At 36.7% G+C, this 20,359-nt stretch overlaps 2 protein-coding genes across 7 annotated transcripts in view; both read right to left on the bottom strand.

Moving 5' to 3' along the window:
• Positions 1 to 2,415: 2,415 nt before the first annotated feature.
• Positions 2,416 to 15,209, bottom strand: LOC115785321 (ependymin-like). Its single transcript, XM_030736862.1, has 6 exons — positions 15,053 to 15,209; positions 14,616 to 14,650; positions 9,654 to 9,788; positions 7,918 to 8,101; positions 6,886 to 6,973; positions 2,416 to 4,499 (listed from the first exon to the last, which is right to left on the bottom strand). The coding sequence occupies exons 1-6, from the start codon at positions 15,192 to 15,194 to the stop codon at positions 4,349 to 4,351; spliced, it is 735 nt and encodes a 244-aa protein (XP_030592722.1). The 5' UTR covers positions 15,195 to 15,209; the 3' UTR covers positions 2,416 to 4,348.
• A 2,205-nt stretch (positions 15,210 to 17,414) lies between these two features.
• Positions 17,415 to 20,359, bottom strand: part of pnpla6 (patatin-like phospholipase domain containing 6) — a 31,195-nt gene continuing 28,250 nt past the window's right edge. For 5 of the 6 annotated variants that reach the window (XM_030741978.1, XM_030741897.1, XM_030742207.1 and 2 more), the window contains 4 exons: positions 19,953 to 20,069; positions 19,732 to 19,813; positions 19,308 to 19,453; positions 17,415 to 19,095 (listed from right to left, as the gene is read on the bottom strand). In XM_030741978.1, the coding sequence (XP_030597838.1) occupies positions 19,021 to 19,095; positions 19,308 to 19,453; positions 19,732 to 19,813; positions 19,953 to 20,069 (420 nt within the window). In that variant the 3' untranslated portion in view covers positions 17,415 to 19,020. The remainder of the gene's footprint in view (positions 19,096 to 19,307; positions 19,454 to 19,731; positions 19,814 to 19,952; positions 20,070 to 20,359) is intronic. The other variant, XM_030742012.1, reaches the window with a different exon arrangement.

Here is a 20,359-nt window from a genome sequence, read left to right as displayed (position 1 = left end):
ACCTCATGAAAAATGTAATTTTCATGTAGATAAATACAGGTTTTTTGTTTGTTTTTTTATTATTTGAATGATTACTCATCTGTGTACTTGTCAGTGTATGTGGAATAGACAAGTTGACTGTCTGATGACAACCAAGTAAAATGTTAATAACATGTAGCATTAAAATACAAAGACATGTTTGCATTTTTATACCATTTATGTAACAGTGTCTATTCAATTTTGTAGTAAATTGAAAAGATATCTTTTCAACTTTCACTTTTCAAACAAATGTAGATGTAAAGGGGTGTCTTTTTAAAGGCTGTCACTGCCGGATCAGAATTACCCCAAAAACCAATGTCCATGAAGTTGTTTTTTTTTTTTTTTTGGAAGATATACATTAGTTGCAACAGTAAAATCTCCTGTATTATTAATATTATGTTGCTTGTCCTAACAAATAAACACACTAGGAAGCAGATAGAACATTACTGATAAAGAAAGAGAGAAAGCAGAGGAGAGATAGAGAAGTATCTAGAGGAGGAATAGCCTCTCTCATTTGCGTAAAGAGGATAATTGGTGGCTGACCCTCTGATGTCCATCAACCTCAGCTGAATAGCGAGGTGAGAATGACTAACAATGTTCTACTGCATCACAAGCTATAAAGCGCACTGCAGTTCACACTCACACTCCCACAAATTCTCATACACACACATTAAAACCTGTAACCTTGCATACAGAGTCTTATTTGTATGTGTAGTACCCACTCACTGGAGTCATCACTCACTAATGCCTGTAATTAGGGCTCTTTGATCAGGCTGGATGAGTACTCAATAAGTACACTGAGTAGTAATAAAAGAGGTGTTGTAGCCATTTGTCGTGTGTGGGGGGTGAAAGAGGGTTAAAGCATTTTATTTACTGATATATTTTTTTCTTTGTGGTACATGCTGTAAAAAAAGTTAAACTGTCAGAATTTATAAACTACATGCTTTTCTGCAATCAATTTTAATATGCAGTGACTGGATCACCTGGGAGTGTTTTATAATGTGAGGTGATTTTCTAAAGTCATGGAAATCTTCCTGGTATATAATTGAATAATGCGTGTTTGTGTATGAATCAGAGGGGAAAATCTGGTACATTTTGAGAAAAACAACAAAAAACAAACAAAACAAAAAACAGCCATCATAATGCAGCATGTTTTGTATTTTTAAATGTCTTTCTCCTGGATAACAAGTCCAACAGGAAGCAATATTACACCAAGACATTTTTTTTTTCCCTGTACTGTATGTGCATTGTGGGTGTTGGCATGAAATAGCAAGAGCTTCTGTGTAAACATCATGCAGATGACATATAGGCCTGATCAAACATTCTCCAATGGGAAAAAAAATTATGCTAGCAACATACTATAATTCCAAAGTAAACCAAAAGCTAAACCCAACTATCCCCATGAGCTGACTCTTCTCTGTGTTGACTTCTTTGTCTCACTGAGACAGATGAAATCCTAACTGAGAAAAAGAACTGGCTGCTCTGTAAGTCGGGTAAAATTCTCCAGATGACCAATTTGTCTCTGGACATATCTGATGAAGCATCAGTTGTGGATGGGAAAGCCGATAATCCCTGGAACTGCTTGGATTTACAACCAGACACCAAAACGTCATCTTGATTTGCAAGATAAGATAGAGAAGAAAATTCTGCTAAGTTTCAACAGTCTAGGTTAGAAATTACATGTTTTATACGTGCTTTTTTCAATAAAATAATAATTTATCACAGTGATAAATGTGGTCAAATTTAGAATATGTGCCCTTGACTCCCCTAACACTTTCATCTAACCTGATTTTCAGGTCAGAATTTAACCTGCCAAACAATATGGCATGGTTTGACCAAATGCCTGCAAAAGATCCCAATCAATTGCCTCAATTGTGCTTTGGTCAGCAATCATTAGCAGGGTAACACAACTATACCAGTTGGAAAGATAGACATAACCTTCTGGGCCCAATATCATTATGCTACCATTTAGGCTGGAAGTTGGTGCAATGATGAAAGACTGGTTACTGCTGCAGGGCAGATGTTAGAAAAAACTGCATGAAGCACAGGTAGACACACCTGCAGAGGATTGTCAGAACTGTTACCTGTGCTCCTATAGTGCCTCAGCAGTTTTTTTGTTTTTTTTAACATCTTGGTCAGTTCTTGTTGAGATTTTTATTAGCTTTGGCCATATTATTGGACCGTCGGCCTAAGTGACTGCCATTACTGCAGGATTAATAGTATAGTTAAAATGTATCTCTGTGTTGCAGCAGTTTAATACATTCATTACAATAAAAAAAAAAAAGTCACTTTAAACAAAAAACATGCTGCAAATCAAATATTTACCTTTGAGTTAGTTGGGATTTCATTGTGTTCAGCTTTTTTATTTTTTGTTTTAATTTAGGCCTTTTCATTTGACACTGCTGAGAGTTTTAAGGCAACAGGGTTTGAAATTGCCTCTACTTTCCAGTGACTTTGTCACTGACTGGCAGTCAGGCACAAAATTAACAAATCTGCATACAGCACCTCCTACATTAACATTTCGGCTCAACTGAATCTGTTAGACAAAATAAATAAATAAAACAATGTATTTTTTTTTTTTTTTTATCATCACAACAGGGACTTTAAACTCAGCCTCCTGCAAATTTCTAAGCCAAAGTCCCAGCATGCTTAGAGAATCATTAGACTGTTAATGCTTCCATAGCAGGTTGTCAACTCTTAAATCACAATGGACAGATGACTAATTTTTCACATTGGGGTTAGGTGGCCACTGGTGTTGATTATTAGACGGTGACTCACAGTTCTCTGAGGTGAAATAAGTGTGATGTGCCTCTAATAATAAAAACAAATTCTGTTATTATTGATGTTCACTGTGTAGACAGGTATTACTGTAAGAGGACACAGAGGAGTTATACAGTCATTCAAGAAAAGCAGATCAAAAGATATCTTTTAAAAAGATACATTATTTTTTATGTATGAGATACAAACTCATCAGCACTGGATGCTGTGCTGGTGTCACTTTAGCTATTTACCTTGGGTACCAGTCATATATTATATTATGCATCAGAGATAACCTTAACAAAAGGACATTTAAAGTGTTTAGTGCCGTACTTGTCAAAAAATACAACTTCTCCTGTGAAACACTGGTAGTGTATATAAAGCTGCATGGTTGATAATACATTACATGTGTCATATACAATGATACTGGATCACACCTGAACAAATGTGTGACATAATGACCTCAGAAAAAGAAGTTTGTCAAAAACCACTTAGATACATCTCATAGCTTTCACCATCCATTGGGTTTCTTCTGTTTTTATATTGGTTGAAGAATTAAAAAACAATAATTAATCATTTGTATTCAAATATGAGTATATATTGTAGAAATAAGGCCCTTAATATGCATATGCAATTACACTGAAATATAAACAATAAAGAAGCTAATGGAGGTTTACCGCCTATATTACTCAAGTAACTGATCACAGCCCATATGGTTTAATGAACATTTACTAGTAGGAAAAGGCATAAATGAAAGCAGTATCTGCTAAGCTAGAGAGGAACGCTGCCTCCATCTGCTGAAGGATGATTAGTACTACAGTTTCCTAAATGAGGAGTTAAACGCGAGCATGAGAAAAAAATGTGAAGAAAAATAACTGCAGCTCTTCTGTAGATCTTGATTCATTTTAAAATCAGCTCTCCTGGGTATATTTTGAAAAAAAAAAGGTAAAAAGTTGAAACATGACAGGTTTGTCACCTAAACTATACAGAGTATGTTTTCATTATAGAAAACTATTTCATTTTGACAGTTCTGTTTTATCCTTGTGTATCATTTAATTTCTGCTCTTAGGCACTCACCAATTTAAACCTCCACAAGTCCAAGAAAGAATGGATTGAATTTCTTTTATTGGGGAAAATAAAAGGATATAATGCAAAATTGTATTCCTGTTGGTTTTTTTAGTCTTAGTTTAGATTAATCCTTACTTCTCCAGAAGTTTGATGGAGAACAATGCAAATGGCAGCCTCATTCTTTTATAATTTTACTAACTTACCCAAAACTACACATTTTGTGCAAATCTATAATTAATTCTTTATGTTTGAAAGTGTGTTGTGTATGGAGAAAATATATAATTTTGCTACAGAATGTCTAATTGCCATAATTTTCTGGGAGAAATACTTCCTTTTCTAGAAAAATTTCAAGGGTGCCAACATTTTCAGCCAAGACTGTAAGCTCTGTGCATTGCTGGTGAAAATTCTTTTGGTCATGTTAAATATGTCTAAATCTCATAATTACTGGATCATTTGGGTCAAATTTGGATCTGCTGATCCAATCTTGCTGAGATGCTTAAGATGTTTACTCTTCTCTCTTGGTCTTCATGGCCAGAGACTCCATGACAGTGAAGAAGTTATGTGGTGTTTCCGTTTCCTCCAGTTTAGAGTTGGCACAGAAGGGTGGGGGTAAGTAGTCCATAGGGTTTGCCATGCCAATTACCCAGTTGAAGGTGCTGAAATAGAAGAAAAAATTATAAAACATACTGTTTGTGTTGGTAACCTAGTCAAGTGTACAGACAGATGAAAAGCAAAGAATAGGACATCTTGCCACCAGTGTCTTAGCTTGTTTGTGGCCCAAAATACTGTATAGTTTGTCTTTAAAATTAGTTATGACTCCAATTGTCTCAAGATTGAATATGTCTCTTTTAATAGGGTTTATACTTGATAACTGATTTTAGAGTTATTTGAGGAACTGTTCATTACGATTTTGGAGTTCAAAACTTTTAACTTGCTTTTCAACCTCTGAAACCCAAGTGACAGCAAAGCAGCCATTGCAGATTCATTACGTGTATCGCTTTTAAAACTCTGAAATTTATTTTACAAATTATGGACAGTGAAGAATCCACCAGTTTTTTTTGTTTGTGAATTCCAATCAAATCTGTTTGTACTGTAGACCTGTAAGTGACACTATGTTCAGATAGTGTCACAGTGTGTGACCGGGCTGTGTGGCTGTGTATGGAGGTGAGGACCCAATTGCAGGACGCAGGAGACGGCAGGTAAGAATGATGGTAAGTGAATGTTTATTGAGGTAGAAAGTGCAGCAGTAAAATGAACCAAGATACAAAGCAAACTGACAAAATAAACCTGAACTGGGAATAAAACTAGAAACACCAGGGAAACAAGGAGCAGAACACAGCCATGAGACAACAACGATCTGACAAGAGACAAGGGGAAGACTGAGACAAATACACAGAAGGGTAATTATGGAACAGGCAACAGGTGAGGGGCACAGCTGAAACTAATTAGAGACAAGGGGAAGCAAAACTAGACACAAAGCACCTGGGACAAGGGACTGTCAAAGTAAAACAGGAAACAATTCGACGAAGACAGAAACGCAGACTTGACACACTGCACAAGAAATAACACAACAAAACACATTAGACCAGAGACATGACAGAGGGACAGGAGAGACACAGGGGTACCACCCAGGGAACAGAGAAACACTATGAATAACTAAAACTAACAAATATGGAACATTGAACAAACTAAGACTCTAAGTTAATAAACTAAGAAACACAATGAAACCAAATCATAAGAATGAAAACATTACTGCAAACAGTGTGTGTATGTGTGTATATGTATATGCATTTGTATAGACATGTGAATGTGTGTATGTATGTATATCTGAGTATTTTTATTTCCTTTCTCTCCTTTCTCTCTTTTGTCCCCCCCCCCCCCCCCTCATTTTTTTGTTTGTTTTTGTTTTTTTCCTTTCTCCCCTTTTCTCTATCCCTTTCCTTATTGCCTGTCAGGCCTGGCATGAATAACTAAATAAAAAATAAAAATACAAACATTAACAAGAATAGCCTATAAAAAACTTATAGAGCTGTTTTTGTAAAAGCAAATATGTTTGGTAGATCATTGCATTCGGATCACAGCTAGACATGACAGGCTTTAAAATAAAAAAAAAAAGAATGAAAACCTAAAATGCTGGGCATAAGGCCCAGAACCATGACAGATAGTTCTGATGCTGTTGTAAAATTATGATATAGTATGTATTTGCATCATATTGTTAGAGTTTGTAATCCAGTATTTTTTTCCTCAAACCTAAAACGGTTGGCTGTTTTTTAATATTGATCTGACATTAGCATTGCTTTGTTCTCACAACTTTTCTCACGCCTGTTAATTTTACACACCACAGTATTTTGTTTTTTGGCATATGTTTATTTGCTGTGGTTTGTCATTACTAAGGTAACATTGCTTCTCTTACTATCCTGGGTTTGTTTGTGTTAGTTATTTGGTAGTTAACATCAAAACAAGTGCGCAGGTAAAAGCAGAGAGCAGAGTCATAAGCATCATGAGTTGGCCTCTTTTATTATGTTGCAGGTTTAAATATTGTTTGGTTCTTCTGAGCTTCCATGTATGTCAAGTGTTTGGGTGCCTGTTCAGCAGTTCCTGACTTTTTTGTGCTGGCGATGTCATGCTTGACATCACTGGGCTAAACCAAGTGGAGGTTTTTGAATCTATTGAGAGCCATTTAGCCTTGAGCTAATGATGGGTTAGTTGGTGAGTTTTAGGTGATGCTCATGTGGATGTTGATTTCTAGGTTTACTGGCTTGACCTACTGGTACTGGCTAAACTAACTGGATGTGAACTGACAGCCCTATATATAGTCAGTCAGAGGGCTGACTACAGATAAGGTGAGGTGTATTGCCTAGGTTGTGTTTCTTTTGTGCTGGTTATTATGAGTTAATTTTGGGGAATTTTTATTTAGGTCTTATTTTCATATGTCATGGAGAAAACTAAATAATCTACTCATCTCTCATAACTCAACATGTTTGCTCAATCTGACTACTTACCACCTCCTTTGACATTTGAATCCAGCTATCTTACAGTTACCTGACAGTGATCCACCCAGATTGTGGCGTATAGCTTGTGAAGGACACAGGTATACAACCGATCTCAGTAAAGACAGTTGTGTAAAGGCCTGAAAACACAAAATACAAGTTATACATAAACAGACTGTCTGAGCAGCACAAAATAGTCAGAATCTAGCCAAATTAGTCCAAATTTACTACTATTCATTTTTATTTTCCCATAAATAGGAATTTGCACTTCTTGTCACTGTGCTCCACATGTATGCACACCGAAAAGTTCATTTAGTTATTCAGTAGCACTTTGACCTAATCTAATAACATGTAGGATAGAAAGGTTTATTATGAGATACTACCAACCAAATACAAGTGAGGTGACAAAAAAAGGCAACAAAAAAAGTTGGTTGGTTAAGTTGAGGAAAAGATCATGGTTGTTGTACAAGTATTGTTGCTGACCATGTCCACCCCTTTATGAACACAGTGTCCCCATCTTCTGATGGCTGCTTCTCGCAGGATGACACACCATGTCACAAAACTCAGATCATCTTAAACTGGTTTCCTGAAAGGGTAAATGAGTTCACTGGACTCCAATGGCTTCCACAGGGAAGCCCTTGGAGTCATTATGGATGTGCAGCTAATAAATCTGCAGCAACTATGTGATGCTATCATATCATATAGACCAAACTCTGAGGAATGTTTCCAGCATCTTTTTGAATCTATATCACAAAGAATTTCTGAAGGCAAGAGTGGGTTCAACCCAGTACGAACAAAGTGTACCTAAAAAATGGCTGGGGAGTGTAGGATGTGGGGATAATTTGCTTTTAGGTGCATAGTCACTGACCAAAGGCCCATTCTAAACCAGAAAAAACCCTGTGCATAACCCATGCAGTCTAAAATAATTTTTTTATTTATACATGCAACTTTGAGTAGGAGCCACTTTGGGTGAACAGGTTAAATCACTGGTTGTATTTTTTGCAAGTTGTCAACTGCGGCCAGCAGTTTTGTCCTTTCAGCTTTAGCATTAGTATAGCACACATTTATTTCTACTTCTTCTTACCATTTTCTGAAAGACTTCCATACCAGGTGTTGGTTAGCACACCCATTCCCCAAGAGGAGGAGGATCCCATGATCACCTGAGCCAACAGTTTAGCATCAGAGGGTACTTGCATGGGAATGAAGGAGGTATCCAGCTTCATCTTCTTGCAAGAGAGTGTCTTCCAGTTGGTCTCATAATAGATTCCCTGAAAGGATGAACAAAGAGATTGAATGTCCTTTTCCCACCGTGCACATTCTTGACTGTAGCATTGTAGCCTTTTGATGGCAGCAACATGCCTCAAAAAAGTTTGGACGGGGGGTACCAAAAAGGCTGGAAATGTAAGTGATTTTTTTTTTTTTTTAAACAGCTGAAGTAACAGTTTAAAACTAAACTAAATAATTGGCAACAGGTCAGTACAGTAACATGATTGGTTATAAAAATACCATCTTAGTGAAGCAGATTTTCTCTAGAGGTTCACTAAAGTGTAAAAAACTGCATCTATAACATTGTGGAATAATTTCAGATTCAATAACGTCCCTCAACATAAAGTTCTTAAGACTCTGAATACCTTATCATCTACAGTATGCATTATCAAAACATACAGAGAACCTGGAGAAATTGCTGTGCACAAAGGACAAATCAGTACTGGATGCCCATGATTTGGCAGCTTGCACATTTGGAAAGGTACTATCAGTGCTGAAAGGTATATACAGGTTTTAGAGCAACATATGCTCCCATCCTTGCTTTTTTTTCAGCAAGACACTGCTAAATCACACACCAAATCTATTACAACAGCATGGATTCATTGTAGAATAGTTCAGATACTGAACTGGCCATCAAGATGTTTTTTTTGGCAAATGTGAGATGAACCTTTGTGTTCTTTTTGGTCAGCAGTGGGTTTCACCTTGGAACTTTCCCATGGATGCCATTTTTGTCCAGTCTCTTTCTTATTGTTGAATCATGAACACTGACCTTAACTGAAGCAAGTGAGGCCTGCAGTTCTTTAGATGTTGGTCTAGGCTCATTTGTGACTTCCTTGATGAGTCATCAATGTGCACTTGAAGTAATTTTGGTAGGTTGGCCACTCCTGGGAAAGTTCACCACTTTTTCAAATCTTCTGATTTACTGGTTTGTGGTTTGCTAGAATCCAACAGCCTTAAAAATAGCTTTGTACAGTATGTTCTTCTTGTGTTTCTTTAGATTGTGGCATGATGTGTTGCATTTTGAGATCTTCCTTCACTTTGTCAGACAGGTTCTGTTTACATGATTTCTTTGATTTAACAGGTCTCTCGGTAATCAGGCCTGGGTATGGCTAGTGAAATTGAAATCGGCTTTACAAAAAATGTGCTTCATCACAGTTAATTCATGATTTTAACAAGAGGGCCAATTACTTTTTCACATGGGCCCAGGGAGGATCTATTCTTTCCCTTAATAAAATGAAATCATCATTTAAAACTTGCATTTTGTATTTTATCAGGGTTATATTTATTTAATATTAAAACATTTTTTAATGATCTGAAAAAACTGTGTGATAAATGTGCAGAAAAAGAAAAAACAAAACAAAGAAAAACCTAAAAAATCAGAAAAGGGGCACTGTACATAATCTATTTGGTTTTAAGTGTTGGATAATTCAAACAAAACAAACAACTTGAGTGATATTTAGATCTTTTTTGCAGAATTTTTTGCTAAAACAAAGAGGAATTTTAAAAAAAAGAAAAAAAAACAGAAAAGTAAACAGCTTAATGAGGATTTATTACCTCGCCAAAAAGCATTAGCTGGTCCAGAGCAAAGGTCTCATTGCCACTAACTCCAAAGTTTTTAACTCGCATCCTCTGTCCAAAAGCATCATAGGTTATTAATCCTGTTGAGGTGATGAGTCCATTGCCAGTCATCTGAAAAGGAGAGATAAAAGCCATTGTCACACATGGTCTTGTTGGGCTAATTGAATTTAATCTGTCTTACATCAACTACTAACAGTCTGCTTTCTATTTAAAAACTGACACAATCTTTCATATATATTTTTTAAAGTAGTCTTTACTACTTAAAGTTCCAGCAGTGATTATTTCACTGTAAAATTCATCTTTTTTTCTATGGGCTACAATGACTACTGAATCCACAAACAAAATCAAGGACAATTTTCTAAATACAGATCTAATCTAGTCCAGGTGACCTCACATCCCTTAACTGAGACTGGATTTCACAGAGGTGCATGAATGTGCAACTCTTTGGTTTCACTTTGGAGAATGGCAGTGTTGTATAGCCAAACAAATTCGTCAGTTAGTCATGTACTGCATGCATGTATGTATATGTGGCTTTGTATTCTTGACATTATAATAGACGCTGCACTTATTCAGCATTCACCTAAAAAATATAGCCTTGACCTGGAAAAGCATCAGGAGACCCAGCATCACCCAGTAGTTCAAAGCATGCCTCTTGGAAGAATAACATATATTCATAATTCTAGTCAATAATTGTTTGATATGATTTGGAGACCTTTTATTAATTTTATAAGGGATGTGGGCCTATGAGACGGTGGACTACTGAGAATGTACACCCTGTGGTTCCATGTTTTAAATAAATCTATATTACTCAGGGGACCCCAAGAGTGTGTGAGTGTGTGTGAGTGTGTGAGCACATGATCAATAGAGGGTCATAACCACCTCCATGGGACTACGCCCACAGGGGTTTAAATACCTGGGTCTCTCCACCATTTGGTTGAGAACTGAAGAAGCCTTTCGGATGAGAGGTGAAACGTCTTCAAGAAACAAAAAGAAGTCCAGTCGCCTTTTTCAAGCTCCAGAGACTGTGTGAGAGACTGAGAAAGAGAGAGAGAGGATGAGTGTGAATCTGTAAGCCCTCACTGATATTTTAGGGGTGAAAAAGGTCACCTTTGAAGGAAGTGTTTCATGTGTCTTTGAGAAGAGGTGCTTGAGTAAAATTATGGCCTCCTGCCATTGATGTAATAAAAAAATATGTGAACGCAGCCAGGTGCATAAACAGCCAAAGATAAACATGCAGCTTGGCTGAGGGGTCATTTCATTAGTGAGCAAAGAAGGACAAGGATCTGGAGGAATAATGAAGAGACATTTCAGTACAGAGGAAACATTAGAAATGGTCAAGCAGCCTTTATCTACCACCGAGCTGCAGGACTCATCTGAAGAAGACACAAACTTTGATGGGGAGTCTGACACAGAATGGTCACAGGAGTCCTCCACTGCTGAGAGTGCCCCTGACCTTTCCTCTGAAACTGAAGAGGACACGGAGGATCCTGTGTAACAATGCCAATTCCTTGTTAATAGTGTTTACAGTTTACAGTTGTCTCTACCTATTATTTTCATGTTTATTTATGTAGAATTCCACAAAAGTTGTTTATTTGGTTTACCTGAGGTGTTTGGATAGCTCCGGTTGGTGTGCAGAACCTTTCATTTGTTATTGTCTTCGGTACCCCTACGTTTGGTTTTCTGGAACAACTCCTTCATATGGAGCCGTTTCGTGCATCACCCTCCCCCTTTTCCTGTGGAATTCGGTGGGAGCGTTGAGTGAAAGTTCATAAAGTTTAGTAATCGTAAACCAACTGTAACAGACAATAATGTCTTTGTGTGTTTGCTTTGTGTAGGGGCTTATAGATCGCTAACCAGAATGCTGTTTTATCACTACTTTGTGAGGTTTTGTATTTTTATTTGTTTTGTATTAGTGATTGTTGTATTCAATTTATTACTGCTGCACACCCCTTTCTTGTGGCATTTGGCGGGAGCAGGACTTAACCAGAATGTTGGTTTATTACTACTTTGTCTGTGAATAAATGGAGATTCCCTCCAATTTACACACACACACACACACACACACACACACACACACACACACACACACACACACACACACACACACACACACACACACACACACACACACACACACACACCAGAAAAAACGGGGCCTGAATGCACTGCTGGGCCTCAATCGTCCATCACTTCGTTACATTTTAGTGCTATTTTTTTATTATTAATCACTTGTTTTTACAGCAGCATTTTGAGGAACCTCAGGTGCAGTTCTTTGGACAACACAAACTCTCAGTGATGTGGAAAAATCAGCAGACTGAATTCAGGATGTAAACTCTCTTTGGTCAGATGAGTCTACTGCTTCACTGCACTGCTCGACTACTCAACCAGACATTTAGGATGTCAGGAGCATGAAATGAGCCATTTGAGGTGAGGAGAGGTATTTCAGGCATGTGGGGAGAGAATTTACAAAACATGATGCATTTACTGAACTTAAAAATCTTTACAGGGAATGTCCCTAGTCTTTAAATATACTTTTTCTTGTTTGTTTTTTTAATAGATAACTGGGGTGGGGGTGGAGAACACTCTGTTAGGTACTAGGAGGACCACCGTGAGGTGTAGATTGTGCAAAGTCATTAGTAATTAAAGTAATTCATTTTACAGTTAATTTTTAAATAGAATTTGAGGAGCCATTTGGGAGCGGAAAGATAATACCAGTCTAATGATATCGATACTTTAGCTTCAGTTTTTCTCTTGTATGCAGTGCTGCAGTTTCATCAAAGATGCGAGCTGACTGTCTAAGTGCCGCTCCTGTCACAGCACACTTTGCTCCGCCCCTCTCCACAGTGTTTTGATGGTATACCATCACGTGACACATAATATATTTTACTTGGGGGGAAAAATGCAATTTGCTTTAAATGTTTTAAAACGTGGAGTGATAATTCTGTACAGCTTGTTTATTTAGGAAAAAAATCCAGAAAATTAGTGAATGAAGGGATATTTTTTATTACACTTCTGTATTATATTTTCTGAACACTACCTGAATTTTTTTTTTATTTGTTGAGTGATTATTTTGTACACTTGTACTCATTTAAGAAAAAAAAAATCCAGACATCACAATGTATGGGTAAAATTGTTTTGTTACTGTTCTATTGTTTCAGAACAAAAACCTTTATTTTGATAAAGTATTTTCTATTTACCTATAAACTTTGCCCAATTCTATCCTGGGTTATGACTAATTAATGATCCAAAGGAAAAAAAAAATCACAAAACACTTAAACTTCATGAAAATTCTTCATAATTATTGAAAAGCATCGGTATCTGTATCAGTATCGGCAATACTGGCCCTGTATTTACTTGGTATTGGATCAATACCAAATCTTGCAGTATCGCACACCACTACTGATCACTATTACCCACAGCAAGAACCAATTCACTTACAAGAACAGTTTTATACAGGGCTAAAGAGGAATGGAATTCTTTGCCTATAAAAAAATTGCAAGAAACTAGTGTAATCAGATTTAAATAACTTTTAAAACAAAACTTATTTGGCATGGCTTTTGACTACAATTAAAAAAAGGTTAATGTCATGTCAAGCAGCAGGAGAAGAAGGAGACAGATTTTGTGCTAACTTTGCAATTCCTATGCTCCACTCTACTGCTCATTTATGGGGAATAGCAGCTTAATAACATAAAACTAAAAACACCCACAAACAGGAACAGTGGCCCGAGGCCATTAGCTGCCATGGCCATCTCAGTCATGGTGGCCCATTACTAGCCACCCTCAATACCGGACAACATGTGTAACATGTAATAGTGAGAGACCACCACAACATAACTGGAATAACTGATAACACTGTAACTAAACACATAAACATCAGCATGAACAGTCCCATGAGTCTCTGGTGGCACCTCCCTTTTGGCTGCCACAATATGATATGATAATATAATAATAATAGATAATTAAATATTATGTAAATGTGTTATCGATTCTTATTTTGATATGAGGCATATTTTGCATGGAAAGGAGCTGTTTTGTTGTGTCTGTGTGTTTTGTTTTAAAAGTAAATTGCAGGAAATCAATTAATAGGTAGTGACTGAAGCAAATAATAGGTAATTAAATAAATACATTAGACAGAGAGCAGACAGATGGTGGACCAGTAGTCAACAGACTAACTTCGCGGCCTTTGGGAGATATGTGTCACTTATTTATGGCCTTCCCAGTCTCGGAGAAAAATATGTTTATCTTATCCTTGAAGGTTTACCCAAAACACGTACGTCTGTGTCTAAGGAGTGTGTGTATAGGTCATTGCGCCTGTTGCTAGGTAGAATAAAACTGCTATGTCATGATTAGGGATGTGAGAGGGCAGGAAGGCATGTGTTTCTTTTACAGAGGTTTTATTGCTGATTGGAGGAAGCTGTGGCATGAGGATGATTATAGTATTATAATTAACCCAAAATGAGAAGGCCACGTCTAAACCATGGCTCTCTCCATCTGTTCTGGATTGATAGTGCTTGTAGATAGTGGTAGTATAAAGTGTTATGTTTAGCCTAGAATCTGCGCCCTTTCTGCTTGGATGGTCTGTGATTTCCTAAACTGAGAACTGATGTCTGATTGCACTCATGTGAGAATGGTACAGGCAACTGTCTAATTTATTCATAGCAAGCAAGTGGATGCCATGTGTCCATCCAGGCAATTCGACCGTTGTCTAAATTAAAGGGAGTATTTCCAGTTGTAAGAACTCATCTGAAGCGGATTATAGCTTCTTTTGTGCTTTGTGTTGTGAACATGTCAGAAAGTGCAAATTCAGACAATGTCTCAAAGACATTTTCCTTACATTGTTCCTGGTTGATGTGTAAAACCAGCTAGAGTCAAAAATAGCACAAGAAAAGGTTACTTAAATTAATATAGATTCTCTGCACACCAAGTCAATGAACTCACCACAGTGAGGCCTCCACTCAACAGCTCTGGAACGACTGTGGACCAGAAAGTCAAATTTCATTTTCATATTTTATTATAATGATCTAAAATTTAATACATAAGAATACTCACAGGAAAACCTTAGCATACTTACAGGTGTTCTTACAGATAAATAACCTTAATAACATTCTGAATTCAGTTTTGTCAAATTCCTGCTTCAGACACATAAAGCAGCTTTCTTAATACATGTACAGATATCAGGTTCACAGTGTTTTTTCATTTAAATATGGAAAAGACACTGAAACAACAGAGACAATTGAAACAACTATTGCTTGTACAGTTCATGTATTTTCTTTTCTGATGCTCCAATAGGCATTTTTTAAATTTCTGTCATGCATAATCAGGATGTATTTATAATTTCTACAGTAACATCTCTTTGGTTCTATCAACATACTCACCACAGGGTTTAGGACGCTGGGTGACACCCACTGCCAGCAAGATGCTGAGGCAGGACAGCACACTGAAGAAGTTCATGGTGAGGAAGTTGCAGAGCCAGACCAGGAGAACCTGTGAGCACTCTGGTTGAGGGAACACCTCCATATAAACAGGTGGCTATGCTAACGTCATGTTGACCTCCCCGTGCATTTTCTGGACTGCCCACTTTACCAAACAATGAACAGATTTCCTTTATAGCCGTTTGTATGACATGCCTGGTTTTTTTTTTGGTTTTTTTGATGACACATAAAGCTCATCATGAGCTACTATTTTTAGATGCAAGTATTCTAATATTCCATATATTTATCTTATATTTACTTAGCTTTAGCAAAGTATGGGAATAAATGCAGTTAGTAATAAAGTCTTATATATTAATGCTAAAAATTAATAATAAAATGATTCATTCTTAAACTATGTTTGATTTGCTTTGCATATGGAATTTCCCTGTTAAAAATATTTTACAATTTGTGCAATTCAAATCTGAAGATTTTGTGCCATTTTCAAAAACATATTTAACCTGTAAATCATTAGTTAATGGGTTAAATCCCTCCGGTCTTTGGACCACATATGGAAACATTCCCATGTTATGTAAAATAACTCCATCTGCTTCTTTCTCAGCCTTGATGTCAACTGCTTATCTCATGGTGGGAAAAATAAACTAGTGCCAAAACCAAACTGATTTTCAGATGATTTTAAAGAAGAAAAAAAAGAGTAAACCTTTGCAAAGAGATCAATACAGAAGTTTTGAACTAGTTTGAATTTAATATTAACCCAAATAATATATTTTATTAGCATTGTGGCAGCTTGGGTGTGTGTTGGTTGAATATTTTGTTCCAAATTCACTCTCTCCAATTAACAGTGGTAACTAATACAAACTACCCAAGCATAATTTTTGAGGCTGTTGTACTTTACTTGATTCTCTACTTTTCTACAACTACAACAGAAGGAAATATTGCACTTCCCTACATTTATCTGACAACTGCAGTTAAAGAACACACAAAAAGTGACATGCATAAAAAATAATGATTAGCCAATTAATAAATCTTCCATACAGTTTATAGAAACATAACTTTAACAATTGACTGATTAATAATTAACCTTCAGAATAAACAATATCTATTTTAATAGATGAATTAAGAACTTGATGGAGAAATAATGATAAATTTGATTTCCACCTTAAATACTGGAACAGTAAAAAGCTGTTTTTACATTATTGCCAGAGTAAATATTACTAACAGTCAGAGGTTACATTCTTCTTTTACTTAAAACACTTCAAATACTGTACATCTTTGTGATAATCCATGTTTTTAATCTAACATTTTCAGTATATTGGTCTTATTTGTACCTGGGCACTTTAACAAGTGATTTTACTGAAAACCTGACTTAAATCCATTAAGGTCTCATCTAGCACCAAAATTAGGGTAAAAACCAAACTTTTAAATAACAAGCAAACTCTAAACTGCTGCTAAGACAGTATAGCTGGTAGGAGCTTAAGTGGATTCAATTAGCCTACAGCTTTTCCAGTTATAGCTTTCACAAGATTTTCAGAACATTTGACTTCTGACCTTTACCTTCAGGTCAAGGTTGTCGAGATTCAAACTCCTACAAGATTTTTAATACATGAATCTCTGGTGTGAATTTGAAGATGCAAGGTCACATCATTCTCAGGTTATGAGCAAAAACTTGGCTATTTCAAATTATTATAAGAAAAAGTATGAACCCTATCTCTACATTACAAAGTATAATAAATGTAGTCATCTTTTCCCCCTCTTTTTGCCCCAGTCTGATTGTTTTAATTTTTTTTTTTATTTACTCATTCTTTCTTTTGTATTTTAACAGTAAAATAATCTACAAATTTGTCAGTTTTCAACATTAAATGCTCCTCTACCTGGAGAGGCTTCATATGCCTGTGTGGGGAAAAAAAAACACCTGCGCTGTGAACAAACCTCTGGTGTAGCCCAAAATCAACCACCTTTCAAAATAGGCTGATGATCAATTGATATGCTCATTATTTAAAGGAATTGGTTGAGCTTGCATATAAAAAAAAATAGAAGTAAATGTCATAAAATCCAGTCGTTTGAGTGATTTAAAAAACTATTCAGATTACACACAATGGGATGCATATTATATTTATTCTTCAATATGCATATTAAATAATAACCTCTTTTTATTCCTTAGATTCCCTTGGCATATCAAGGTTCATGGCAATCATTAAACCAAGCATCTTCTTAGAAAAGGAATAAACTCAAACATTTCAGTGCAAAGAGCTAAAGCCAAGTTAATTAAAGTAAAACATGACCCCCCCCCCCCCCCCCCCCCCCCCAACTACTACTTCCCAGTTTAAAAAGCAATTAGTTAACATGTATAAATAATAAGAAAAAACAAACAAACAAACAAACCAAAAATAAGTCTGGCAACCGTCCATAACAACTGAACCGATGTTAGGAGAACAACCCTTTTTTTTTTTTTGTTTAGGTGTTAGTTCCCTTGCTTTGCAGCAAAGCTTCAACTTACAAATTCTCACCTCATATACATATATGAATATTAACATTGTGTGTATTTTAATATAATCTTGTTACAGTTTCTACAAGAGGTCCATATAAATTAAATATTAAGTAAATTTCTGTCCATTAGAGGTTTAGGATTACTCGGGATTTCTGCGTATTATTCACATATAACTTGATTTCTTTTTTCTGGGTTTTTGTTGATAATGCTAGTGGCTTGTTTTGGAGATTATCGTAACTTAACAATCGGTAATGCACTCACGTGTACACCTTTGTTATTGCCAGAGGACACTATTGGCATAAATGTCAAGTCATACGCAGGAACCCTGAGTACTGTGCGTGTGACCTTGCGCAAGCAGAGGCAGACGCACACTTGTTTGTTGTGTAGTGTCAGTCAAATGATTGCTCTACAGTCTTGCTCATTCTAAGTGTGTTGAACACGGGTTGAAAAGGCATCGTCTTTACCTGGCATCATCCCAAACAAAACAGCTGAAACACCAAAAAGTGTCGTGCACACACATTCATCCCTAACTTCCACCGCACAGTCTTCCGATCGTCTGTTGGTTTAGTCTATCTACATTCATTCTACTCTAATGTGCACTGATTATAAATTAATTAAATTAAAATATCACATTGCTCACTGGTCCATCTCTTTGCCCATCTACCCACCTTTATGCCATTGTTTTAATTTTTGAAACCTGTTCACAGCATTAATTCACACATATTTCTCATTCAACAACTCCCCTTTGGTGATTACATAAACAGCCATTCTTCCTGTAGCTTTCCCTATCTGACTCTCTACAAGATATCTAGGATAAACTTAACATAACTAATTAGTAATTACAGATCTGTTTATATTCCTTACTTTTCTTTTTCTGTGACCATTTCAAGAAATCACCATCAGTACCAGTCACTCACACACAGGTAACACACACACACACACACACACACACATCAGAACAAGCGCCCATGAAACATGAAGACCATGCAATACATCAACTCATCAGTGACGGCGTATAAGGAAGGTGTACTGACATTAAAGATGTATATAAAGATTCAGACAAACAAAAGGGACATGCAGGTGATTTTATATGATGAAATGAAAGTTCAGAATCTCAGTTTTCATTATGGTAGGTATGGTGGTGGTGGGGGGGTTTGATGGGGAGTATGGTAAAATTGATGTGTCTGTGAAGAGATGAATTCTGGGTGGGGTAAACTTTCAAAGTCTGTTCTCAAACCACATAAATCAGTAGAAAGCCACTTAATGCAAAGAAGATTCAACAGTTCAGTGAATAAGTGACTACCCTCAAGACAGAAAACTTTCTGAGTTTTTAGAAGTTGCGAGGGCTGAGTGTGACATCCACATCTCTAACTCTCAAGATTTATGGACCCTCAGTCTGATCCTCCTACTCCTCCGTGGCCCACTGTCAGCAGTCTGAGACTTCAGAGGTGTTGGAGTCACTGGCAAGTTTCCGACGTTGCCTCACAGATTTCTCCTCATCCTGCAGAGAAGAGAGTGTTTTCACCATTTAGTACAAATAAGAAGAAAGGTGATTTCACTAAAACAGTTCCTTAATGTTAGGCAAAGTGAAGGAACAGAGGTATGCAAAACTCAGACTGAATTATGTTTTCATTTAGGTTTATTTAAACTGAATATTTTAGGGGCAAATCCTCATTATCATTCTTGTAAAGTATTGTTTTTGTATGTAGTTACTGTCTGAAAGACTCCATTCTGTGCCCACTCCCCAGGAGAGTGGTCTTCAGGGTACTCTGCTTCATCTTCCTCTTCCTCCCCTTCTTCCTCTCTCACTGTGTCCATCCCATCTTCCTCATACTCTGTCAGACAGTCTGACTCCTCTGCTGAACAGAAAGATTTAGATTTAGATATTATAGAAAGAATTTATTGAGACTGACCCATCCACTTAAGGTGGCACTCATAAAATATCAGGAACATCCCCTGCTCTATGTCAAGAAAAGAGACAAGGATACAATTCCTTACATATTACATTTACTGCATCTGACATGGTCACAAAGGGGAACAGCACATGGAGTGGATGAGACTGCTGTAAGTTCTGTTTATGATTAGAAATCAGAAGGAAAATATATTCCAACATTAACATTAGCAAGTGATTATTTACCTTCTGCAGCTAGGTAGCTTTGGACTGGCTCTATCCTTGATACAATCTCTGCAAGATCAGTGAAGTCAGCTCCGGTGCAGGACTAATGGACAACATGTTATTGTTATTATTATTATTATTATTATACATGGAAGTTCTACCTTTTGAAGGTGAATGGGTAAGTTGCATAAGCCATATAACATATGATTAATGGCTTAAGTGTGTGTATGCGTCCTTCTCACATCTGTTCTCTTGCTGTCATTGTAGTCGGCTGAGCGGTGGTCCTTTAGCATGTTCTCAATGATGTCACCCCGAGCCCAGCCAGTGAACAATAACTTGCCATGCTGATAGCCCACATCCTGAAATGCACAGTAGTTTAAACAAAAGCACTGAGTCTTTGTAAACAAGCTAAGTAGGTACATGAGTAACTGCTTTAAACTCTGACTGAAACACCGATGATTCCTGTGGTGTATTTGGAAAAATAATCAACATTTATATTTGTTTTCCAACTTGTAAAGCCTACGTTAGTTTCTGCTCACGATGGAAAATAAACTAGTACTTTTCTCTCTTTCGCCCAACAGCGAGATGACAGACACATGAATTTTAAGGCTAATCAATATTATGAGACCTAAAGGTTTACTTATTTGTA

This window comes from Archocentrus centrarchus, chromosome 1, assembly GCF_007364275.1.
Source record: "Archocentrus centrarchus isolate MPI-CPG fArcCen1 chromosome 1, fArcCen1, whole genome shotgun sequence".
Taxonomy (NCBI): Eukaryota; Metazoa; Chordata; class Actinopteri; order Cichliformes; family Cichlidae; genus Archocentrus; species Archocentrus centrarchus.
The sequence above is the reverse complement of the archived record's forward strand: the minus strand, read 5'-3'. Positions and strand labels throughout refer to the sequence as shown.